A 27,260-nucleotide genomic window follows, 5' to 3' on the forward strand; every position below is an offset into this window, starting at 1 on the left:
CAATTTAGTTTAATAAACCTAGATGAGTTTGAACCTTGCCTGCCTCATCCTCAGTTTTGGCACGCTGGAGCCAACAGGAATCAATTGCTGACTGATACGCAGATTTGATAAGAAGTTTCTCTATTTTAAGGATTAGTAAATGCATAGGCTATTTCAACGAAACTTTATTAAATTTAATTGAAGTTCTTTATAATCAGTATATATCTTTTTCTGTTACATGATCCTAACCAGGAAGGATGAACAGAAAGAAAACTCGGTGAGTAGTGTTCCTTTATCTTGCTATTCAGAAGCATCACCTTTAAATTATGTATAAAGGAAGGTTTATTTAAGCTTCATATAACAAACTTTGCATATTTCTTAGAAATGGAACTAAGCAATAATGTCGGCCGGCCCAACCCACCAAACAAACAAAATAATTCCCTATTTTTGCCAATCAATTAATCAAATAAACAAATAATTTTAAATATATAGTGTGATACATATTCCAATTTTAATATTGTCTGTGATGATTACATTTCTGTGTGTGCGAATTTTGATGCTGAACCTTGGCTGAGGCTTAGGAGTAGTTTTTGACCAAAACAGGGGGCCAGTGGGCCACATTTTTGTTTAGGACCTCGAAAAAACGTGGCAGGTAAAAACTAACCTGTGGCATCCTGTAAGGTTAGGTTTAGGGTTGGGTTTTTGGTAGGGTGTCGGTCAGACTCATGACTGTAGGATTGTTAGAATGTCAGACCAAACACATGCACCCGAAAAACCTTGATCAGAATCAGAACTCTCTCTTATTATGCTAAAAAGTCACTACAAATTCCCTAAACAATTTTCTGACATTTGTGTGTGTATACCAGACAGTTGATTCAATATTATGCACATTTGATCAGACGCACTTCCTCCTACCTACAATCTCATTCTTTTTCAAACTCCATGGTGACTGATATTGTCCTTTTTTGATATTTCATGCATGGACTTCACGGATGTGTCTGTCTGCAAATGTCAGACCATGTGTGTGTCTGACTTTCCTGCGCATTACAGCATATCTCGAGAACCGTTTGACCGATCAACGTATATATTACCACAGAGGCGGAGACGGAGTGATGTGCAGAGTGACACAAATCTCTGTATCCATCTGTCTTTCAATGGATTTCATTGATAAACAATTCATTAACTAATCAAAAATCAATGTGTCCCCATTCAGAGACATTGATCAATATCAGTCACCCAAGCCAGGAACATGTTTTCAATGAGTCTAACATGGAGTTTGAACAGTAGGAGGCATGCCGCGTGTGTCTGATCAAATTAATATCAAATATGTAAATAAAGAATCAAGCTACTTAAAAATAGTTCCAAAATGTTTTTACCCCAAAAGCGTTTATCGTTAACTAAAATAATGCCTTCTGTAAACGGGGCTATGCCGTGCATTTATTGTAAGATAGTTATCAGTGTCACATGGACGGATCACATCAGGAATGTGGTCCTCCATGGGGACCTACCACAGGTCACAGATAAAGTCAGAGAGAGAAGGATGAGGCTGGCAGGGCACACTACAGCATCAGACACCAGGAACTAGTGGCAAGCAAACTGACACTGTGGGAGCCAAGTCAGCCAACCCATGTCAGGAAAGGCAAGAAGCACTCCACCTACGTAAATTCACACACTAGCGCTCTAGTGCCACACCAAAAATAAATAAAAAACAAAACAAAAACACAGCAAGCAGTATAGGTAACAAGAATGTATTTTCATAAAAGTATGAAGTGTACATAGGACAGTTGCATGGATGCAATGTTGTATTTCCTATGGCATTCATTACTATTTGTGCATGGAGAGATTGGTGCAAACAGAGTGGTTTGGTAGAAAAAGACAGATAAACTGGTCCCCCCTTTTCAATTAACGTAGAAGGATTATTTAATTGAAGCTCAATGTAATGTTGTGACACATACAGTACACTGTAGTGTTTTCATTGTAATTAGTAAGCCTAATCATGTTTTTCTGTTTAGAAATGCATTTGGTGCAACAGCACCTCCATTCATTGACTACCTGAAAGATATTCTACGCAGATATCCTGATGGTGGACAAATTTTGAAGGTGGGACCAGTGCACATCAACATTCTGCTACAACCGTATTACATTTCTGACATTTAACATAATTACATATTGCATGTTTTTAAATGGCTATGTAAAATACATTATTACATGAATAGTGTATTTTTTCTTGTACATATTTACCTGCACCTCTAATTCACCTGAATTTAATGTAAAATGTATTTTGTCATTAATATTACTATTATTCATCTCAGTTCAATATTTATATATTTGATTTATATAATTTGATCATGACATTTGCAATGGTCTGAACAGGAGCTGATCCAAAATGCTGATGATGCTGAAGCATCTGAAGTTATTTTCATCCATGATGAGAGGAGCTACGGTACAGAGACCCTGTGTTCTGATGACCTGGGGAAATACCAAGGTAGGTGTGGCTTTCTGAGAATTCTATTTATTGTCAAACATTTCAAAGCTCATCTTTGTCATTTTTGTCAGTTATCGAAAAATATCACCTAGACCAGTTTTTAGAATCAAAGAAATAACAGACTAAATATTTTTGAAGGCCCTGCTCTCTATGCCTACAACAATGCTGTTTTCACTGCTGAAGACTGGAAAGGCATTCAGAGCACAGGAAGGAGTGTCAAGCGCAACGATCCAAACAAAGTTGGGAGATTTGGGATCGGCTTCAACTCTGTTTATCACATAACAGGTAAAACAATGCTACTCTTAATAAATAAAACAATAAATAAAACAAAATTGAAACTCGAACACAATTTGAAGCTGAAAAGTTATTTTCTGTTCATTAAACAGCTGAAGAGACGGATGTTACTGAACAAACAAACACTTGGCAATCGATAAATTGATTAATTTCTGTTGCACAAGTATATGAAACTGTATAGGGTCAACCCTGAAACTGTGGGTCAAATAAAGATATAAAACCTCAACTATTGGGTAACAGTGGTTATCAGCTGCTTTTTTTAACTGGATGTAATATTATTAAATTGAATGAATTTGGTCTGTAACTGTATTCAGTTTTCACAATTCAAACTCAGTATGTGTAATTCAAATTCTGTTCTGGTTATAGACCAAATCATCATGACTACTACTATATAATAATATTATATATATGCCAATAGACTTTAACATACCGTAGTGTTGAAGTTGGCTTTTATAGCATGAGTAACCCTTGTCGGCGAGTCAGATCGAAGTATTTCACACTACAGGAGTATATATTTTTAATCAGGTGTCATATCTTTGTGACTTTCACACTAATTGATTGATCGCCGACTAGGGATCACACACTGCAAGATGCGATCCGGACGCGAACCACCTCATACATATAGGCTACATTTTTTTGACATCTCACGTAGGCGCAGGATCCTGTGAATCAAGCGCGAGACCGACACAAGACGTCTCTCTCTTTCTCTGAGACAGGAGTCAGGACGCTAAAATTGATTTTCATAAATAATTCTGTCTCTCTGCGCACGCACGCACGCACACACGCACACACACACGCACACACACACACACACACACACGTAAACAAGTGTTAAATATTCTGATTGCGAACTCCAGTGAGCCATTACTATGTAACCCGCGCAGAGCTGCGTTCGCTTCCCGCGTTCGCGCGTCTTACTTGTAGTAATACCTAATTGCTATAGGGTGTTTCCAGTGTTTCTCTTCAGCTCTTTAATAAACTAAATTAAAATGTTCAATCAGAAAGAAATTAGTATTACAAAAATCTTTAAGATTAAAAGCATTACAGTAAATATAATGTGGTTACCATAATGTTGCAGACATGATATTCATATATCTGTTTCTTTTTAAATGCTTAAAAGGGTAAGATTTATTATTATTCTTTTATTATGTTTTTTTTATCCCACGAATTTTGGGTAAGATTATTAAATTAGTCAAAAGGTGTGTATACTGTAGGTAAATATTGTGATGGATTATTTTTATTGCAACATCAAGCTAAAACAATATAATTTACATTTAGCATACCTTATTTATGTTTCCAGATGTACCATGTATATTCAGCGCAGGACACATTGGCTTGCTAGACCCCCAAGAGAAACTACTTGGAAAAGAAAGTGGAGGCATTCGATGGTCTTTGTCCGATACAGAAGACCAGGAAGCTTTAATGACCTTACGTGACCAATTCCACCCCCTTCAAGACATCATTCCTCTTGTGAGCAAGCAGACATGGGAAAACATCACAGGAGACCAGCAATTTCATGGGACACTTTTCAGATTCCCCTTGCGCATTGAAGCATCAGAGATTTCTGATAATGTGTATGACACCAATAGAGTCGCCCAGCTTTTCGACAGCTTCCTTTCAGATGCAGACTTGAGCCCACTCTTTCTGAAAAATGTTACATCTGTGTCGTTGATCCATGTCAAGCCAGACAACTCGGTTAACATCAAAGTCAAAGTTCAAGTGACCTCCTCACACGCCACAGATGTTGTTTTGGAGTCAGATGATTTAGCCATCCAAGGCTCAACAAGCTTCAAACACATAAGCATTTCTTCAGAAGGCTGCGAAGAGACAAAGAAGTGGCTCGTCACATCTTGTTGCATGAAAGAAGGCCACATAGCAAAGCTTGATACATTAGCAACGAAGTTGTGCTTTCGTCCTCAAGTTGACTTGGCATTTCAATGTGATCAGCAGAGACGCTCTAATGACAGTAGGCTGAGCTGTTTTCTGCCACTACCGAACAACGAATCCAACAAGACTGGACTCCCGGTTTATGTGAATGCATGCTTTGGCCTCACAGACAACAGAAGACACATCAAGTGGCAGGAGGAAGACCAGAAGTATGATGAAGCAGCTCAGTGGAATGAATTGCTGGTAAAAGATGTTCTCCCACATGCATACCTCAGGATCCTCCAAGATGCTGTCAAATTAGCAGAATCAAAGGAACTACCTGCGTCCTCTGTATATGATCTTTGGCCAGACATCAGTCAGATGCAGCACAAAGACAAATGGCATGAAATTGCACTGGATGTCCTTCAACGCCTATTCAGGCAGAATGTTGCTGTCCTCTCTCTTGCAGCAGATGAAAGAAAGTTTGTCACTATTTCAGAAGCTTTGCTCCCATGCAGTCATTCAACAAGCACTGAAATAGTGTCCGCCATTAAGAGGATTCTGGTTTCCTATGGAGAAAATCTTGTCACACTGCCAGACTATGTTGCAAGAGCTATTAAGAGCTATCAACAGCATATTCCCTTGAGGCATGTGACGCCATCATTCCTACGGACAGTTCTCCACAGAAATGGTTTGCATCATATCTCCAAAGAGGACAAGCTCTTGCTTCTGGAATACATTCTGAGTGATGGACAATACAGAGAACTTGAGGGCCTTCAGCTCCTTCCACTCAGTGATGGGACTTTCAGATCATTCACAGATAAAGAAGAGGACATTGCTTTCATAGATAGCAATGAATTTCCAAGGTAAGTCATTATTATTAATATTATTTAAACAATCATGGTGTACAATGCTAAACTATAAACAATTCATGTTCATTTAAGTTATTTTAAAAATGCAATATAATACAGTAGTGAATCCCAGCTAGTAGCACTCTTTTTTTAACCATAAGAACTCTTGTTCTACAGAGTCCTGCTGCCAGGCTGCAAAAATCTCTTCATTCCCAGTGATCTGAGTACACCATGCCATTCCCACCTGAAAGACCTAGCCACAAAACGTAAGGTTATGTGTACAATGTAAAATAATAATTATATTTACAATGTATATAATTTTAACGTGCACGCACACACACACACACACACACACACACACACACACACACACACACACACACACACACACACACACACACACACACACACACACACACACACACACACACACACACACACACACACACACTCTCTATGTACTATGTAGTAATTGATTTAGTAATTGATTTATTTACTTTTTCAGATCTGTTCAAGATATTCAACATCAATGCAAATGATGTGGCTGAATATGTGAAGAGGTATTTGCCAACGGATTGGGTACAGACAGAGTCAAAGCATGTTATCTGGGAGATTGGCAATAGTGAGCATCCACCCCCAGGATGGCTCCAAGAATTCTGGATGTTTCTCAACACTCATTTCAGAGATCTAAGTTGTTTCACTGGTATGCCATTAATACCCATCATACCCAGAGATGACAGCCATGCTGTACTACTTGCAAGATTACAACAGAACACAACCCTAATTTTCCAGAAGACCAAACAGACCTGCTTGCCAGACCAAATCATTCAAATTGTAAAAAAGGTTGGTGGAACAGTTGTGAAAGAGAATGACTGGCTGAAGCACGAGGACCTTGACACTTACGTGTTGAACCCATCTCCAAGGAGTGTCATGCGACTGTTTGTGAACTTAGATTCTCAGAATGGCATCAATGAAATCAAGACTCTCTCTCACAGAGAAAGGGAAGAACTTAAAGATTATCTCTCTAGTTTGGATTCTCTTTCAGTCACAGAGAAAAATGTCCTGTCAAAGTTGTCTCTTTTCCAAAACATGGACGGAACATACGTTTCAGTTCACTCAAAAATAGCTGTACTTTTAAGTTCAAGTCCAAAAATACCAACAGATCTCCCCATGCCTGATACAGTTGTACAGTGTGCTACTGAGGCTGATCGCAGACTACTTCGACTGCTCAACATTGTTGTCTTGGATTCAGCTGAAGCAACTGGCCTCCTAATTGATGGAATTGAAAGGAGGAATTTGGGGAAAGAAGACACAGTGAAAATCATGACTTGGATTCTAAAACATGGCAACATCCTTTTCTCTGAGAATGATGCTTTGAAAAAGCGATTGAAAGAATTGAACTTCATTGAAATGAATGGAGAGCTGAAAAAGACCTCAAGCCTCTTTGATCCTAGACTTGAAGAATTTGGAGTTCTATTTGGATCAGATTACTTCCCACCATCTCTTTATACGGAGACCCCACAGATGCTTGAGAGCTTAAAAGAGCTTGGATTGCTGACTAAAATGACTGATGTCACACCAACCCATTTCCTGAATGCCGCCACACAGATTGACAAATTGCTTCCACACTTTGAAAAGGAAGCTGTTGAAAAATCTGAAGTTCTTGTAAAACTGCTGAATACCAATGATTTGCTGGCCAATTTCTCAAAAGAGCAGCTTCAATGGCTCTCTGTGTTACAATGGATCCCATGTGTTAAACCAGGTGATGAGAACAAACTCGATAAGGGCAAAGGAAAAGGCCTGTTCTGCCCAAATGATGTAAGGCACTCAATGTATAAGGACATTGTTGGGCATGTAATGCCTCTGACAGGAGAGTTCAATGAGAATGTTGGTATCAAACTTGGTCTCAAATGTGTACCCCCTCCTGAGAAGGTGAAGGAAAACCTGTCAGCATTGAGATCCTTGGTACAGACAATGAAGACTCCAAACACAGACGCCAACTTCAAGATTAAGTTGCACAGCATTTACGGACACATGCAAGATAACATTTTTGCTTTCAAAAAAGTGACGATGAATGATGCATGTTGGCTATGGACTCATAACCAGTTTGTTTCCCCTCAGGATCTGGTTCTTGACTACCCACCTAGTCTAGATCTGAGCTCTTACATTGAAAAGATTCCAGAAGAATTTCTACTGTATAAGAGATTGTTTAGCGAGTTTGGACTAAGACCATGCCTTTCAGACAAAGAAATAATGGGTATACTTCATGATATCAAGCAAAGCATTGATGGAAGGAAAAATAAGTTTGCAAGTTCATCTGAGCTGAATGTGTCAGTAGCCATTATTAACTGGATGTGGAAAGAGAAGAAGACCTTTAATGATGATATCCCGATGCCCGTCAGGGTAAAGGGTGAGCAATTCACCCTCAAACCAATGTCGACAACAGTCTTCTGTGACATAAACAGAGAGCAATTGGAGGCACTTAATGATGAGGAAGAATTGTATGTGATCCATGAGCAGATACCAAAAGCAACTGCTGAGTGGCTGAAGGTTCCACTTCTGAGCACCCGCATCCTCAGTCCAGAACAAGTGGGAATAGAACAATGTGGGCAGCATGAACCCATAACCACGAGGATTAAGAACATTCTTAATGAATATGATGAAGAAAATGACATTTTCAAAGAGCTTATACAAAATGCTGAGGATGCTCGTGCAAAAGACTGTAAGTTCATGGTGGATTTTAGAGTGCACAATACTCCTCCTGAAAGTCTGATCGACCCGGGCATGTCTCTTTGCCAAGGGCCATGTCTTTGGGCATTCAATAATGAGCTATTCACAGAAGATGACTGGGGAAACATTGTCAGGGTAGGAGCCGCCTCAAAGGCCAATATGGTTGAGAAAATTGGGATGTTTGGACTTGGATTTAACACTGTATATCACATGACAGATGTTCCCTCCATCCTTAGTGGCAACCATCTTCTCATTCTTGATCCAAATGTCAACCACTTGAAGAAGCATATCAAAAGCAAAACAAATCCTGGAATCAAGCTGGACCTCTCTAAACAGCGACATGCGTTTTCTGGTCAGTTCAGACCATATGAACGCATTTTTAATTGCAATTTCTCCAAAGCAAATACTACTTTCTACCCAGGTACTCTGATCAAATTACCATTTCGGACACGTGAAGAGGCTCTCACATCTGAAATCTGTACAAAGGTGTATGACAAACACAGTATTGTTGCCTTCCAGCAGCACTTAGCCAAAAACTCACAAACTCACCTGCTGTTTCTGAAGAACATTAGCACCATATCTCTACAAAACATTGCAGACAATGCTCCCACTCCTCCAACAGAGGATGATATCAAAACCATTTTCACAGTTTCAAAAAAAGTTTTGAAAAACACGGCGATTCAAGATGAAATCCATACATTAAAGCAACGTGACGCTGAGAAAAAGCTGATGAATATTGATGAAAAATGTAAAGAAGTAATTGACTGCTGCACGGTCAGCATTGCCGAAATAAGCCAACATTGTGATGGATCTAATGTCCAAGCCTGGCTTCTGTACAATTGCTTCGGGACAGAGGAGTCCTTACAAATGGTCCTTAAAGATGACAAGAAAGCCAAATTCTCTTTGCCTGTAGGGGGAATCGCTGTACCCTTGCACAATGATCCAAAAACCAAGAAATGGGTGACATCACAAACTGATCTAGTTGGTCAGGCATTTTGCTTCCTCCCTCTTTCCATTCACACTGGCCTTCCAGTGAATATAAATGGAGCATTTGCTGTGAATTCCAATCGCAAAGGTTTATGGGAGACTGGAGTAAAACATCACTGGAACCAAGCTCTTCTTAAGGATCCTACAGCCACGGCATATATCACAGTACTTCTAACCCTGAAGAATATGGCTGAAAATGAGGATCTGGAAGGTTACTGTTATCACACCTTTTGGCCTGATAGAGAAAAGGTGAATGATACTTTCAAGCCTCTGGTAGACGCTTTTTACTCTGCTATCATCCAGTGCTCCAGCAAGCCTCTTGAGCTCTTCAATGATGGTGAACATTGGTGCTCAATCGACAAGGCTATATTTTTACATCAAAGCATTGAAGAGGACAAAAGGATTGGCAGGCTTGCTATGAAGGTGTGTCAGAGCTATGTAGAGGCACCTAACCATGTTGTTCCTCTTCCACTGTGGGTGAGAAACAGCTTCAGACATGCTGGCTTGGAAAAGGCTCTACAGAGCAGAATGTGGAACTGGGAAATGTTTTACAATGAAGTGGTGTTTAGAAACCTGAGTACCATGGACCCTGAGAGTAGAAATGCTCTTGTACTGCATGCTATTGACCTCAACAGTGAGCCAATTGACAACCTACTTAAGTGTTATCCATGCATTCCCACACAGAGTGGACAGCTCCAGTATATCAAGAAGCTTGTGAATCCATCAGGGAAAGTAGCCTGCCTGTTTGATAATAACGAAGAACGCTTGCTTGGAGGAACTGAAAGTGACTTTTGTTCCCCCAAAAGGATTCAGCGGCTTCTGGAATTGGGAATGCTTAATGACCAACTCCCATTGGAAGACATCTTGGACAGAGCTGGGAAAATCACCAGTGTTTGGAGGAAAGACAAAAGCAAAGCCTATGGACAACTGAAGTGCATCCTTGACTTTATGAGGAGTTCCCATGAAGAGGAGTCTCCCTACTGGGCTCTACTAAGAAATACAGCATTTATTCCAGCATTTATTCCAAACTGTGAAAAAGACCAAATGGTGAAACTTTGGAAGCCTGTCGATGTTTTTAGTGACCAATGTCGCTACCTTGTAAGCTTGATACATCCTGTGGTCGACCATGCAAATCTAAACCTGCACAGTGCTGATCCTGTGCTCAACATTCTGGGAATTAAACAAAGTTGTGACTTGAGACCAGAGAATGTACTTCAACAGCTGCAAGAAGCTTGTAAGGAAACAAAATCCTTCAACAATTCCAAGTCTACGCTTCACAAAATAGCATTTGAATGCTACAAGTTTCTGGATCAGAGGCTCGACTATTTGGGGGATTCCAAACTCATTTCAGAGACTGCACATTCATTTCCATTTATTCTTGTTGGGGACAAGTTTGAGCATGTGAAATCTGTGGCCGAAAATGCGGAATTTGCAGCAAAACCATATCTCCATGTGCTGCCAACAGTCTTCAAATGCTTCACAAAACTGTGGGAATGTGTGGGAGTTGAAAAGAAATTCACAGTTGATCAGTGTCTCACTGTACTCAAGACATTGCATACTCTCTATGGATCCAACCCCCTTCCAAAATCTGATCTCACAATTTGCCTACCAATATTATACAGTATACTGTATGAAGCTAAAGAGAAAAATCTAAGTGACTGCTTCATACCTAATGAACATGGTGTTTTACAACCTGCAAGCGAACTATATTTTAATGACAGCCCCTGGATGCCATACACTGCAGCTGTCACTTTGTGCCATGAGAATATCCCACGTGTCATGGCTCGCTATTTTGGAATTAAGACAACCAGGCATCAAACTCTGCAAGATCATTTAGTGGAGAACATCTCACCCTTTGCCTTTCAGTTTGAACAGCGAGAGCAACTGACTGTCCGAATTCAAAACATAATCTCAGCTTATCCAGCCAAGAAGGATATCCTGAAAGAGCTCATCCAAAATGCAGATGATGCAGAGGCAACAGAAATCCACTTTGTTTGGGACAAAAGGCAACATGGCACGAATAAAACATTTGGGAAGAAATGGAACCAGCTACAGGGCCCGGCACTATGTGTGTACAACAACAAGGTATTTTCTGATGCAGATCTGAAAGGCATTCAACAGCTAGGAGAAGGTGGGAAACATGACATTCAAGGCAAAACAGGAAAATACGGTCTTGGATTCAACTCTGTTTACCATTTGACTGATTGCCCTTCAATCATGACTGGGGATGAAGTACTCTGCATTTCTGATCCAAATCGGAAATACATTGAAAGTTCGTCAGGGAAACAACTTGCTGGATGTGGTTACAAACTAGCAAGGGTTTTTAAGGAAATGTATGATGATGTCTACAAGTCATTTCTTCCAGATCAATTTGCACTTGGAGATGGCACCATGTTCAGACTGCCACTTAGAACAGGTGTCATGGCAAACAACTCCAAAATATCAAACCAGGGAGTGACTAATCAGGATATGATTGAGTTGTCCAAAGCCCTGTCTGAAGATCCAGAAGGATTGATCCTGTTTCTGAAAAACATCCGCAAAATACAATTCCATGAAATAAACGAACACTCGCAAGACCTCCACACAACCTTCACAGTTGAAAAACATCTCTCAGAGGAGAGCAATGAAGAAATGTGTTCTTTTCAAGAGCATCTATGCATGGCACTGCAATCTGACAAAGAAGTAACACCATACAAAGCAATTTATGGTGTCAGCATTTCAACCAATGATCAACTACAAAGTAAATGGGTCATTGCAGAGCAGTTTGGGTCCTTCAAAAGCAGCACGAAAAGAGCACAAAAAGAGAGGAAACATTCAGACATTGTACCCCAAGCAGCACTAGCTGCATGTGTACATTCTAAGCCAGTCAGAATGGGAGACTTCAATGGAGGAGTCTTTTGCTCACTTCCTCTGCCGAGCAAAACTGGACTTCCAATACATGTCAATGGAAACTTTGAGGTTGATTCCTCCAGGAGGGACCTTTGGAAAGCAGATGGCCAAAGTCTGAAAACAAATTGGAATGAGTCTTTAAAACAGGACGTCATAGCTCCATTGTATGCAGAACTAATTAATTACCTCCGTGGTAGCATTCAAAAGGTGAAAGTCTGTTCCGCAACCGATGAGTTTTCATGGACAGTTCTTGATAACTCTTACTTGTGTTTTTTCCCAATTGTCTCAAAAGACATTGCTCAAGATTGGCATGGTATGGTACGAGAGGTGTATCGATCGATATATGAGAAAGCACTTGATGTTATTCCAGTTGTACGGAGCACAGTAAAGAAAATTGCACATCGACCAGTTACAGAGATTACGTTTGACTGGCGTACTGTCAGAAAGACAGAACTGACTAATGCACTTCACTTGATAAACCCATGTAGCACCAATATGAATACCATTTTAGAGGACCTTGGAATGAAGCTAGTGCCTTTTACCACAAAAATGTCAGAAATCTGGGAAAGTTTCAAAACTGCTGACATTGAATTGAATGCAGTCAGTCCTTCAACTGTGCGGAATTTCCTTAGAGAAAAACCACTCAATGACTCCAACCAAACTGAGAGAGGTTTACCTTTGCCTATCTCACACACTCTGATTAAACATCACACCAGATGCTCCACGCTGTTACAGTTCTGCTTGAAAGGTATCACCAAAGAAAACTGCAGTTTAATCAATGGGCTTCCACTTCTTCTCACAAAAGATCAAGTTCTAAGAGTGTTCAATTGCAACTCTCCCAAGCTGATGTCAAGATATGATCACTTGTTCTCTGGGTATGAGGCAGATTTTGCACAATGTGCTATGTTCCACAATGAGATTCTACAACATGGCGGATTCCTCCACAACTTGACAATTCCCTTGTCAGTGAAGTATGTAAAACCTTTACTTCAGAGGTTCCTGCAAGACTGTCAAGTTGATCCAAGCTGTAACCTCTATGTCTCAAATGAGGCAATACAGAAGTGGCTGAAAGCACTTTGGAGATTCTTCACAAGCCAACTCACAACAACATCACCTCTAGATGAAGGAAGTGAGCAACATATGACACTGAGTTCTGTCAAGGAGCTGTTCAGTGACTGTTGTATATTACCTGTTGTGTGTCCAAGATTAAACAACAGGCCCTTTCTCCAAACAATGAAAGACATGCAAAGTGTGATTTATTCTGGCACAGACGGTGATATATCAAGTGTTCTCTTTAAGCTTGGCTACACAAAGCTTAATTGGTCGTTCTTCACTGAGATGGGCACACAGATACGTTCACTTTTATACACTGAACTCATGCATACAAATGATGCAAATGCTGTATTAGATGAAGTCTACAAACGCAATCATTGTGTGTTTCGCCACCTTTCCGAAGACGAGTTAAGAAAACTTCAATGTTTTTTACAATCTGGAATGTCAATGTCTAAAAACAAACAGGACTATCAGAGAAAGCTCACATCCTTGCCGCTATTTGAAACCATACATGGGGAGCGAGTGCCACTTGATAATCTTGAGCAGGTATTCATCCTGAACTTGACCTTAATCTCAGTCAGAGAATTCCCAGCTCTGTTCATGCAGCATCACAGAAATACAGTTTTTCTCAAGTACAATCTTGAGAATGAGCAACTGTCCGGATGTCTGAACATCCAAATCCAATCTGACTTGGACTTCTTTATTAAGTTCATCTTGCCTGTCCTAGACAACCTCACAGAGAGACAGATTATTCACTGTTTCAAAATGTTGTTATCAGTACAACATGCTGACAAATATAATGAGTGTCAGGACAAAATAATTTATTCAATGAAGGATGTGAAATTGATTCAGAGTGCCCACGGGAATTTAGAGAAAGTTTCCTACTACTTTGATGAAAGTGTGGAAATGTACAAGATGATGTTGCCTCAAGACAAATTTGTACCTCAGAGCTTTTGGAATGAGTTCAAACCAAACCAGCAGTTACGATTGAAAGCACTGCTTCAAGAACTTGGAATGAAACATGTTGTGTCAAAGAAGGAGATACTAGATTTTGCATACCAAATAGAAAGAGAGGCAAAAGGCCAATTTGAACTTAAGGAGCTGAAACAGAAGTCGTTAAAACTGTTGAAAACAGCCTTGACCCAAGAGAGCAAAAATGAAGAACAAAAAAAGCAAAACCAAAAGTTGATGGAGAAAATTGCTGACATCAAATTCATTTTTCCTAAAGCAACTGGTAAGGAACTGTGTGCCTACCATCAACCATTTGCAGCTAAGATGACTGCTGTTGCAATCAGAGGATCTTTGATTGAAAGTGATGAAGTGAGCAGAGATCAATGTCTGATTTGGACTTCAATGCCAATAATAGCTTTACCAGGCTACTGGTCAAAGAAGGATAAAATGCAAATGGTGACTCATGGAGCCCTTGAAAGGCCACCTGCCCCATGCGTCACCACAAACATCAGCAACATCTGTCACGTACCGTGTCAAACGAATGACTTGATCAAAACTCGTGCTGAAGTATTTCGTCTTTCATATGCCTATCTACAAACGAATACCTTTGATAGCCATTCACTGACTGGCCTCCCTGTTGTGCTGGTTGAAAACGACACAAAACTGGTGAAAACTGAAGAGACCTCTCTAGGACTCCAAAGTGACCTGGAATTCAGGCCCTATTTGTACAAAATTCCTGGGAAGGATGTCCTCTACGCAGAGTTCTTCAAAAAAATTGGTGTTAATGAGGAGCCAACCGCACTGCAGTATTGTAATGTCCTTGAAGCAATTTACAAAGAGTCCTGTGATAAACAAACTCTCAATGCAAACCAGCTGAAACCTACCAAACAGGCAGTGAAGTGCCTGTTTCAGCTAATTAAAAATCAAGGGAGCACATCAGCCCTTAATCTACCAAAGGTTTTACACCTTCCTTCAAAAGATGGTAGGTTGTATCCATCAAACATGCTCTACTTCAATGACACAGTGTTCCAGGCAAACAGGTTAGAAAAAGCATTGGAGAACAAAATACACCTCCTCGAAAACATCAATATCACTGACCAATCCCATTCGGTCAGTGATATTTATGAACATCATCAACTCCTGCAGTTACTACCAAAGGTTATTCAACCCAAAATGCTCTCTCGACATACTGAAGAGAAGGTGGTGGATTCACACATGCCGCTTTGCGAGAATGGAGCCAACTGTGATTTTAGTGGATTGTTTGAGAAGCATCTCAACTCAATACACTTCAGACATGGACTTATCTGTCTCATCAGAGCGGGGTCAATGGGCAAAATTACACAAGAAGACGCAACCAACATGTGTCAGCAGATGTTTGGCAGCATTCAGATGGTCTGCTGCAAAAACCTCGAAACAGAGCTTTGGTTTGAACAACAACCACTAAATGACACCAAGGCTGAAATGGAGGTCAGTGTTGAAAAGGGACAAGAAGTTTGCATTTTCTACTTGAAACACAGTGACAGTATGGCTCATAAAGTGATTAATAAAGTCAACCTGATGCTTATTAAAGAGATCAACGCTCTCTTAGATAATAGCATTGCCTCAGTCCACCTAACAGTTCTTGGAGAGCTACTTATGTGTGACTCACTGGAGGAGGTTCAGAAAATACTGGCTGAGGCAGGAATTCATGACATTGAAACTCAGAAGAACCTCCTTTTCTGTCCACCCACCCCTGGGACAGCTATCCCTGAGGAATGGCAGGATTCCCTAGATATGAGCTTAATCAATAACTTTGAAGAGGGGGAATACGTTGGCTATACTAACTCTGCTGCAGAGAATGAGTTCATTTATGCAGTTATTGTCGAACAGCTGTCAGAGCCTGCTGGTGGACAACGTTCATGCCAATACAAAATACAGATCGGGAAAGATGAGGTCATTGAAGTCTGCTCTCTCGATCTATATCAGTTTAAACCAGAGAAGAAGCCAAAACAGGAGAGGGAGCCAACTTGCATGGAACTAGAGCCATTATTGCAAGTGCACTCTGTGCCACATACCTCACAAGCATCATCTACAAGTTACTCATATACAAGGTCGGTGCCCACAACACTTGAAGAAGCCAAAAATGAAATTGATGAATGTTTGGCAGAGATCTGGACTCTTTCTGAGGAGGACAGACAAAAGGCCATTAAACGTCTGTACCTGAGATGGCATCCGGACAAAAACCCAGACTATGAACAGCTCGCCACTGAAGCAATGAAGTACTTGCTGAACGAGCTGAAGACAGGCAAGTCGTCAAAATCTTCTCATCCACGACAAAACACAAATTTCAGACACTCCCATCCAAGGTGGAACACAAATTACAGAGACTTTTATGAGCAGTGGGATCAGGAGGCCAGGTGCCACAGACGTGGGCGGGAGCGGTTCTATAGAGACTACCACTCATACAGTTATAACTTTTGGACACATCATGGAAACGTCCCAAGACCAAACAGAGAGGAGGCCCAGCGCTGGTGCAGACAGGCTCGCTGTGATCTCACAGCCGCTCACAAAGACACTAGCGGTGACAGCACGGAGTGGTGTCTGTTCAAGGTCCATCAAGCTGTGGAAAAGGCTCTCATTGCTGCAGAGTACAAAAGAACAGGTCAACAGGCCAACAACTGCTCCATTACACAACTCGCAGAAAGAATTTCCTGCTACAGAGCTCAATTTATTAATTTGCACCAGGTTGTAAAAAAACTAGAATTACTGGGAGTCGACCCCAAGAAGACTCAGTATCCAAGCTGTCACCCTGCTCCCCTCATTCCCAATGGGCAGTTCAAACCAGAGAATGAAACTCGAGCACTGGAGCTGGCATCAGAGATTCTCAGTCAAATAGAGACATATGTCAATTAAGCATTCAATGGTAGGCTTAACGTGTTAGTTAAGTTTAAGAAGATAACGTTTGTTGATACATATTGTGATCTGATTTATCACTTTGTAAACAAAATAAATACTTAGAGGGACCAAAAAATTACACTTTTCTTTGAGATGAAATATGAAAGAAACGTAAAACATTTAACATTGATTGATCAAGATCATACATTTTTCTGCTTGATAACTTGTTATTTTGAGATGGTAATACTGGAATTCAAAATAAATTTAAACATATCCTTTGTTTCATTTTCAGAGCTGTGATTTATTTTGTATCAGAATGTAAAGGCAGAGGGTGGCATGGTTAGTCATTAGTAAAGTTCCACTTAAAGGGACATTTTACTTTTAAAGAATTGGTCATTTTATCGTCTACTCAGGTTTTGGGAGACGGACAGCATTTCTGCCCTTATAGGGCCTTTGCTACACACGCAGGGGGCATTGGTATCTAGCAAACAATATACAAAAATTATGAATGACGTTTCACAGATAAGCTATTGTGCATAGGCTATAGACCACTCACTGGCACTGCGCCAAAGAAGAATAGAATAGGAGCACACTCCTGTAAGTAGCAATTTAGTTTCCCAAACCCACTACTATATACTAGTCTACTAAATTAAATTAAAAAACCCGTGTGAACTGAGTGGTGTAAGGTCTTATAGACTGATCAGCTGTGGTCTGACGTAATGTCTGACGTAATGAAATCACACCCGTGTGAACTGGGTGACCATAGCAACCATGCTCATTTTTTGGTACGAACAGACAGACAGACACGTAAACTAACAAAGCCAGTTGTAGGAGTGGTTTACACCACTCAAAAACTATACAATAAGCATGGTAGCCTACCGCTCACATCATGCAGTTTGAATGTGTATGATTAATTAGCCTATAGACAAACGCATTACAGAATTAACAGTATAGAGACCTCTAATTAGAATAGCATGACAATTCCATTGCTCCAAACTCCAAAGCTCCAATCATCACCAAAATAAACCTTTTTGGCCTTTTATTCCTCTTAGCAGACCTTGTATTTAACTGTGCTTTCTTGTGCTTATTCTCCAAATAATATTAATAAATCAATATGGTATGAATGTAATGTAATGTAATGTAATGAATCGATTCAGTTCTTGACTCTTTCCCTGTAAACAAGCCCGCTATATTCGTGCAGTCTCTTTTTAAAGATTTTTTTTTTTGCGACTTACACCTTTTATTGGTTTTTGAAGGGACAGACAGTAGGCTGACAGGAAACGGGAGAGAGATGGGGGAAGACATGCAGTAAAGGCCGTGTCGGGCTCGGGAGTCGAACCCGCGGCACACTGCGACTGGATTACCAGTCGGGTGCCCAGACGGTTACGCCACCGCCTGGGCTGCAGTGTCTTTTTAGAAGAACACACAGCATCATCTAGTGGTGGAATAACGGTGCAAGCAAGCCCTGCATTTACATTAGGCAATGGAATGCTGCTCGAACATCAGAGCCACTTTATCTAATCGGGAATTTCATAGGAAACGATACAGATAGGCCTACCTATTTATGCTTAGCCTATGCAGAAACCACAATTAATTGGTCTTTAAGTTTCGTTTCATTACAGCAAATGTGTTAAGTTCCGTTTCCTGATTAAACATTTAGCCTACTCAACTACTCAAAAATGGAAATGGAAGGAAATGGTGAACGATCAGATGGCATCGAGTCATGATGACTGAGGTAATGTAGGCCAAATTATTTGATTGGATAGAGATAGAGATGATGTGTCAGTGTGACACTCATTAGTGTAAACTGTAAACAAAAGGGGAGAATCAGCAACCTTCAGGGGAACCTGTGTAGATCGTAGGCAGTTTAAGAGAGAACTAACCTATCAGTTTAAACGTCTACTATCATTATTCATCCAATCAGGTTAGTATTGAGTTTAAAATGACAGATTAACCACTCAACAAGCAGGACTAGCTGGATGGTATTGAATGTCAAAGAGAAATCAATGGGTCTGACATGGAGTCGTGTGGCCCTCCCAAATGCTAGTACAGAACATTTTACGGCGTGTACGCAAATTTACAGATCATGTCACTCATCGATCTAAAGCTACTCAACTGGCCTGAAATTATTCAAATCAAATAATTCAAATGGTATCAGCAGCAGATTTTGCATCAGCCTTTGGGTGAATATAAACAATGCAAGATGTGATTGAATCAAATTTCAGTGAAAAACAATCAACATGCTGACCCTGAGGTGTAGAGAAAGGGGTGAATCATGCCATCAAAATGGACTGCCAGCCCAGAACATAATTGATATCTTTAGTCCACTGCTCTCAAAGTTAAAATGTTAAAATGCTCGTTAGTTGTTAGTATCCAATTGTAAAATTCATTACCACACAAGGTACCACATGCAGTACATTATGCAGAAGGAAATGGTTATAAAAAAAGGATATATACTGTATACACTTACTATAAGGATGAACGTGCCCAAACATTCACTCAAGCACTGCCAAACTAGGATGTTCTTAATTTTCAGTCTCTTCTTCAGTTGGTCCATGCTTGGTATCTATCCAAAACTGCTCTGGTTCAGCTATCACTGCCTGTGATTCTGTGCCACTTGTGCCCTGGACGGATCCCTGCATAGCATACTATGTCACTGACAACCAGTAATTACAATACACAGTACGTCAGCATCAACAATCCGGTACAATTCTGCTACAATAAAAGACAAATCTCCTGGAGAAGTTACATTGCCCGATCACCAAGCTCAACTTTCTAAAATTCTACCGAAATGGAAATAGCACAAGCCTATTGGTGATAATTAATGGTTCTTTTCCGCTTCCAGTCCTGCCAGTTATAAAACTGAAGGTTTATAAGCATGCACATCCTCTCAGGTGATCAGTTGTAGGACAAACAGAAGATCAGCATCAAAATAAAAGTAAATTATTATCCATCACCACAGGATCTTCATCATTGCTTCAGCATGCTGCAGTTACCAAAGGTCCAGGCCATTTAACCACAAAGACCAAGCTGTGGTTTTCCTGTGGGTCTCTGGGTTGATGACACAAGTCTTGCGCAATACAGCAGATCTGAAACCCTTCACAAAATATGAAAACTATTATGGTGCAGACTTTGAAATTCTGTTATAGTGACAGTTTCTGCACCCATGTTTATTCAACAAAATGACAATGTTTATAATTATGCTTATGTAGTTCAATATTGACAACCAGGAATGAATTAACAACCAACACTGAAGGAAATATATTACTTTATTTTGCCATTCATACACTCACATTTATATAGCCCTACACACCATCTGCAGGACATTACAAAAATAACCTTTTCATTTTGAATTTAAGTGTTTGTATTGTGTCTCACTCTGCGAGGAAAAATAACTAGTCAACAGGATTGGCAGCCTCTTCTCTAGGTGGTTTAATGGAAAGAGCAGTCCATCTTAGAACATAACTGTATATTAAGCCTCTTTTAGTGCCATACAATCAGAGAGTGAGAAAGAGAGAATGTGAGAGAGAGTGGTCATACAAAATAAAAAGGTCTCACATCTGCTATAAAACTCCAACACTAAAACTCAAAACTATCTTCATGCTCCATTCAGTCTGGAGCATGTAGGCTACACGTTACTTGAAACTCCCAAAGAACTTTGAGAAAAATGACCCATCATCCCGCATGTCAGAAAAAGGGGTTTCACCACCTGGGGGGGAAAAGAGGGGAAAACATATTGTTAGAAAACTCTCTTGTAAAAAACCTTATGGTAAGGATTCGGAGCAATAGTTTTACAGAAGGCATTATGGCATGTTTATAGTGTAGGTATTTAGGTAAGAAATGCCATTTTACAGCACTGGGCATTAATGTAAGAAACTTTACAGTAGGCAATAGTAGGCATGTAGCATACACCCCTTTCCAGCACGACCGATGGAAGCTATTGATAATATTTAGGTAAAAGAAATATTCAAATACTGATTTATTGGCAAAGGCTGATACTCACACATACACTTTTAGGAAGGATAGTTGTGACAAAAATAAGTAGTTAGCTACTACGTGGCTAACTAGCCATAGTATCGGACACAAAGTACTGCAATTGTGATACAAATGGGTTGTCAGGGTTTTATTGAAAATTACAGCAGCATTTCACAAACCAATTAGCAAATTGCCATGAAACTAACATAGGAGTCAGAGCATGCTTTGCTGTACTACCAAACCAATATATCAGTCTGGCTCTACTTCAATTGTCAACATTATGAACAAATTATAGTAAAGAGTCACCAGCATTACTAAATAGACCACAGATAAGATTGTAGTGTCTACAGTATATTCTAAAAAAAATCTTATCTGTGTGCTACCCATCAAAAATTGTTTGACAATTTTTGTATTTGATGTGGCTTTTATGACTTCTGCCTGGTTAAAACGCTAAACCACTGAGAGACCACTAGGTGGAGCACAATCACAATGATTGTTGATACTAAAGCCATGTTCTGCATGGGTGTCATTACAAGTTTTGAACCATTTTGCAAGCTGTCTTTATCTGTCTGATCTATTCTGTGACAATTCTTTTACATTCTCTAATGGTGTAAACTTCTTGTACATTAAGTAATGCAAATGACAATAGTTTTAACAATAGTCAACTCATGAGAGCGTGAATTGAAACCAAATGGACCCGTAAGGCTGTCCATTTTACACTTTCAAGAGTTAAAGATATATAAGGGTTACCAACTCCCCTTCTATTAACTGGGGACCACCTGGAACCCCCTCAAGGACCACTGGTGGTCCACGGACCACTGGTTGAAAACCACTGGACTATACAGTATGATACAATATAGCAATAGTATGTACTGATCTGGAAACTGCTAAAAAAAATAGTCATGGACTCAAAGTGTGATGTTTACGGCCTAGAGGCAGCCAGTAGTGATCAACTAACCTGGAACAAGAGGACCAATGTGATCATGTGATTGTTTCAGGCTTCCAGGGCCTCCTGAACGTGTAACTGTGGTTTCCTCGTTCCCCTGGCCGTCTCTGACTGTTCGCCTTTCCTCTACAGTCTGACACAAGAAAAAGGCTGATTAGGGCTTAATAGATCGATCTTAGATCATTTTTTGAGGGGCCTATGTCCAGCTTTGAGGGTCTGTGTAAGCACAAACACTGAAGACAAAAGTGTGTAAACACAAACATTAAAGACAAAGGTGAGGGCGCAAATTGTGATTGGCCGGGTACATTGGGTGGGAGATGTGCCATTGGTTGAGAATGAGATGATGTATGATGACATATGATGATAAGAGCGGCCCTCACTTCACACAGGTGTGATCTTTAGATAGACAAAATGCAATGATTGATTGAAATCAATCATCTGTAGTTAGTTGTATGCATTATGTATAGAAATTGTTTGATGCTTTAGTATTGATGTACAGAATCAGAATACGCTCACCTGCCTGCCGTCTGCCCCCTTCCCCCCACCCGACCTACCCAGCCCAGATGTCATGGCTTTATTGTGTTTTTTTAAGCAGATTTTATGTATTTTTAAATGATCAAATAAAGTCAATCAATATGTTAAAAAAAAATATCTCGTACTACTGGTACAACTCTAACATGACATGAGTTGTCTCACCCCATCAGGTTTCACCACCTTGGTGACGGTGACAGATTGGAAGAAGGAACGAATCCTGGGCTGATTTGGTGACTCCGTGGGGGGTGGGGTCAGAATCTGGTCCAGGACCTGGTCCAGCCCTCCCGAGGACACAGCAGAATCCAGATCTGCACAGGAGAACACCACAGTGGCTTTTATGTAGATATCGTCGCTGTCGGGGTGGGAACCTTGTACGTCCAAAACGGTTACTTTTCAGGAATTGGAAAAAAGAACCAGTATTCCAAACGCATCCAATGTAGTTATTATTTAGTTACAACAAGCTCTTGTTAAAGGCCTATTCATAGTCCAGTTTCCGGTGTAGAGGTGACCACCGGTGTTAGTAAAAACAGAGCGATGTGATGTGCGAGTGGTGGCGTGGCGGTGGCGTGACGTCATGTTGTAGTTTTCGGTGGTCACCTCTTCATTGAAAACTGGACTATGAATAGGCCTTAACACTTATTCATTTGTTCAATATTTCTAAAATTCACACTAAATCACTTTCACTTTCAAAATATTTCAGAAATGTAGATCTGCTATTCTAGCATAATACTTTAAGTAGGGAATTAACTTAAAAACGAAAAAACATTATATTATATATATATATATATATTAATATATACTATATTACCTGTGTCTTCCCTTGTCTCTTGTGCCCTCTGTGGTCCTCCTCTCCAAATATCGGAATGTCTGAACTGAGGACAGAAATGTTTCTAGTCATGAAAGCCTCATTGTACACTACTATCCCACGTATTCCTGATGAAGATCCACAGGATCAACAGACAAATAAATAAAGGCGTATGTGTGTACCCAAAATGGTGTGCGGGCTACATCCATCTCCAAACTGAAGTATCTTTAGCCCAGCACCCACCTGTCGATGTGCGTATTCTACGTCCTCTCAAAACAATTCATGCGACACAAAATATTAATTAAAAATGGATTTAGATTACAAGCTTCCATAGCAACACATGTCTCCCCCCTGCTCCGCTCCCTGCACTGGCTCCCGGTCGCTGCCCACACAGAATACAAAACTCTGATGATGGCATTCAAAGCAACCAAAGGTATGGCTCCCCCATATCTTGCAAGCATGATTGAACCCTACAAACCCTCCCACGCACTCAGATCAGCCAACACAGGAAAGCTGGAAGTACCCTCACTAAAAACGCCGGGACAACGCTCCACACGTCCCAAACTCTTCTCCCTTCTGGCCCCAAAACTGTGGAATGCACTCCCCGTTGCAATCAGAACTGCAGCATCACTCCCAATCTTCCGCCGTAGTCTGAAGACCCACCTTTTCAGACTCCATCATGGCCCATAGCACTTATCCTACCCCCTTAGATAGCACTTTTTAGACTTAGATAGCATTTGAAACAGACTTATAGCATGTCATGTAGACAGCACAATAATTGCATTTGTATGTAGTCATAGCACATCATAGTACATGTATAGCATAGTATATATGTATAAGTTATATGTATAGTGTCATTATATATTATATATGTTTCATGATATATGCATTTTATATATGTGATGTATTCCCATGCTTTTGTTCTTGCCTAATGTAAATCGCTCTGGATTAAGAGCGTCTGCTAAATGCCTAAATTGTAAATTGTAACATAAACAGAGGCAGAGAAGAATAGCTTGATTGACCAATTTGACCAAAAAGCAATAACTATTAATTATTCAAGACAGTTACGTAATAAAAAGGACAAGATGAAAATCTAGAGGATAATAATCAACATGTGTCTCCATGTTGTTACAAAGGAGGGGTTACAGTCTTGATTACCTTTGGGGTCCAGTCGTGGAATGGAGAACTGGGCAAGTTTGGGGCCCCAGAAGGAGGGGTGCCATCACTTCCTGGCTCTCCTGATGATGGGGGTCCTTCTTGGAGGGGACGTTTCAACATAAAATCTCTCAGAACATTCCCACTGGATTCTCCATGACTGTGACCAGGCCGGTCCTGTGATGGGGGTGGCATGATACTGGGCCCACCTTGCACATGACAAAAGGAAGATTTTGTCATTTTATCATCTACTCAGGCTTATGTGAACACCCCAGACAGTTTAGTTGCTCGATTCAGTATTTAGATATGTGATATTCATTTTAGCTGCCCCGCCCCCTTCCTATACAAACCAAAAGGAACTTCAAACTTCATTTTAACCATGATAGATTAATCGAAAACACTCAACCTTTTTCCTGGTGACTGATATTGTCCCTCTAATATGTGCTCCAGAAAAACACCCAAAATAATTCAAAAGTAAATAAACACGCAAAATAGGGCCCATTATAACATAACATAACAGTATTAGTGTTAATTTTCCATTTCCACTTGCACTCACTTTAGATTAAACAGATTAAAGTCCAAAATTGGCAAAGGTTCCCTTTTAATCAAAACAACAGATCTCATAGAGAAGAAGAATATAATGTGTAATTTACTTAGTAGACATTTAGACTGAGTGGGAAAGGGACTAAGCTATAATACCAAAGTGTCCAGGCCCAGCCTGTCCTTCCCAACGACCCAGCTGGGAAAAGATTTCCTCCATCTCCCTGAAAACCTGGCCAAACACAGGTGACTCTTGGATTCTGATTCCACTGGGTCCAAAGCTGAAGCCAAACCTAAACGCATCATCAAGGTTATCTTGCTGATCTCCCTGATAGTCACTGTAGTAGAATCCACCCTCGTCATCTTCATCGTCATCATCATCATCATGAGTCATAGCATCAAAGAAAGGGTCCCTGTTAAATGAAGTGTATGGATAGATTAAATACACGGCCATGAAATTCCAAACAAGTGGAAATTCTACATTACCATTGCAAGGTATCTAGAACTAGATATTCGTAGGAACCGCCAGTTGCCTTAATACTGTGACATTTAGATTTTTGGGGGGGAAAAAATATATTAGACGCTTTTAATCCAGAATTGATCAATGCCACTATGTCCATGGGCCACATAATGTACAAAACAAAAATAAAATGAACAAACTGTACAAAAAAGGAACTTTCAAAGGGCACATTGGTGTCCAGAGGGCAAAAGCGCAGGTGCTTTAGCACCACTTGGTGTCTGCAATTTGTAACTGGTCCTAGAAAAGTCCAGAAATGCCCCGCCCCATCATGTGTTTCTACCTAAGGCTCTGGGCTGTACATACTGTACTAGTGTTGGTGTCTTGTATATTTAAATATATTGATGAATTGAATACACAGGACCACATGGAAACAAGCCCTATATGGCTTTGTTATCCTATTAGCATCATTGTAATCGTTCGATTGGTTTCACTGTACTATTTGCAAACCGTTAGCTGTGCCTGAAATCAACAAATCGGACCCTCAGACGGGTACCTCTAGCTGCTAGCTAGTCTGCTAGCACCTGTTCTCGATTACCGTAACTTAAACCTCACCTTCGGCAATCCCCATCCCCACGATGGTGGGCGCCAGGAACCCCAAAGAATCCACGAAATAAGTCAAAAACGCTCATTTAAATGTCAGCTGTTGTATAAAACTCAATTCATCGCCAGGTGTGTTGATGCCCAGGCAGGAAGGAGTGTTTCAAAATGTCAACAACACCGTAAAATGTTCTCGATGTCTCTGGAAATGACGCAGCAGGCAATCTGTCGCAATTCTAGTTTTACCGTAACGATCACAAACAAGGCACGTCAGAAAGTAATCGGTAGAATCCCCCATCCCCATGTGAAATCTGTGAACTACGATAATGACAGTGTCAGTGATGCCCAAAATAATTGGAAATCCCCAAAAAATAGAGTCTGGACTCTCTGGAGGAAGAGTGAAGAGGCACTTAAATGTTTTTGGGTGCCAAATCTGCTGTGTTTTATTTGATCAGGTCCAGACTATGCAGGAGATGAATTAAAATGATAATTTGAAATATTTCAATTTCTGTGAAATTATATATTAGTTCAAATTAAATACAGTACAAATTATTTTCTTTTGTTACCCCTTAACCGCTGTATGTGTGTTTATTTATTTATCTTCTTATGTTAATATTGCCTCCCAGAGCAGGGGGTTTCAACTGATTGTGAACAAGAGAGAATGGGCACCACTGTTGTGTTGGGGGTGGGGATATGCATTATGGGCTAATCAGTGTTTACTGCTTTTGTAACACTAATTTGACTATACTAATATCCTAATGACTCGACCAGACAAGGTCACCAGGACTAGTTTCTCAACTAGTGAAAAGACAATTTAAAAAAATCAACAAATCCTACATTACTAAATGCATGGTCAGGGACCACATGTATGCAATACCTTCACGGACCATCAGTGGTCCACAGACGACCTGTTGAAAACCACTAGCCTAGAAGATGGGATGGAGCCGATGGACATACAGTTGGTCACATTAGTCACAAAGGTAACATCCAGACTTGCGAGGCACACTGTTGCTCTGATCTGCACCAAACTTGGCACAAACTAGTCTTCAGGAGTCTGCCATGTAAATAGTCAAAACAGACCCCAGACCAAGGGGACACGCTGTGCCAATTTGCATCAAACTTGGCACAAGTTCAGGGGTCTGTCAAGATAATACTCACCAGGGGTCACTTTGTGCAACCCAACTTACTGTCATGGGCCACACCAATCCTGTTCGGAGCATTGGCACAATAATTGTCATACCAAAAACCTAAATTGCACATATGGGGTGCTACATAAGTGTTACAGCAAA

At 40.4% G+C, this 27,260-nt stretch overlaps 2 protein-coding genes across 2 annotated transcripts; one reads left to right on the forward strand and one right to left on the reverse strand.

Annotated features, from left to right (window-relative positions):
• Positions 1 to 236: 236 nt before the first annotated feature.
• LOC306938024 (sacsin-like) lies at positions 237 to 17,224 on the forward strand (the record flags this gene model as incomplete). The annotated part of the gene is made up of 7 exons (XM_079522047.1): positions 237 to 256; positions 1,992 to 2,079; positions 2,353 to 2,464; positions 2,603 to 2,749; positions 4,059 to 5,490; positions 5,653 to 5,741; positions 5,981 to 17,224. 7 exons carry the CDS (start codon positions 237 to 239, stop codon positions 16,975 to 16,977), a joined length of 12,885 nt encoding a protein of 4,294 aa, XP_079378173.1. The 3' UTR covers positions 16,978 to 17,224.
• Positions 17,225 to 20,216: 2,992 nt separating this feature from the next.
• hax1 (HCLS1 associated protein X-1) lies at positions 20,217 to 26,216 on the reverse strand. Its single transcript, XM_079522272.1, has 7 exons — positions 25,987 to 26,216; positions 25,074 to 25,327; positions 24,378 to 24,583; positions 23,223 to 23,286; positions 22,577 to 22,722; positions 21,893 to 22,013; positions 20,217 to 20,668 (listed from the first exon to the last, which is right to left on the reverse strand). Exons 1-7 carry the CDS (start codon positions 26,061 to 26,063, stop codon positions 20,595 to 20,597), a joined length of 942 nt encoding a protein of 313 aa, XP_079378398.1. The 5' UTR covers positions 26,064 to 26,216; the 3' UTR covers positions 20,217 to 20,594.
• Positions 26,217 to 27,260: the final 1,044 nt, after the last annotated feature.

This window comes from Electrona antarctica, assembly GCF_951216825.1.
Source record: "Electrona antarctica genome assembly, chromosome: 15".
In the NCBI taxonomy this organism is placed as follows: Eukaryota; Metazoa; Chordata; class Actinopteri; order Myctophiformes; family Myctophidae; genus Electrona; species Electrona antarctica.

Coding starts and splice junctions, on each gene's coding strand:
- hax1 (XM_079522272.1), bottom strand. CDS start 26,063: ATGAGCGTTTTTGACTTATTTCGTGGATTCTTTGGGGTTCCTGGCGCC. Junction 24,584..25,073: donor GGCTGGGCCTGGACACTTTG/GTATTATAGCTT, acceptor GTCATGTGCAAG/GTGGGCCCAGTATCATGCCA. Junction 20,669..21,892: donor CATTGGTCCTCTTGTTCCAG/GTTAGTTGATCA, acceptor TTTCCCCCCCAG/GTGGTGAAACCCCTTTTTCT.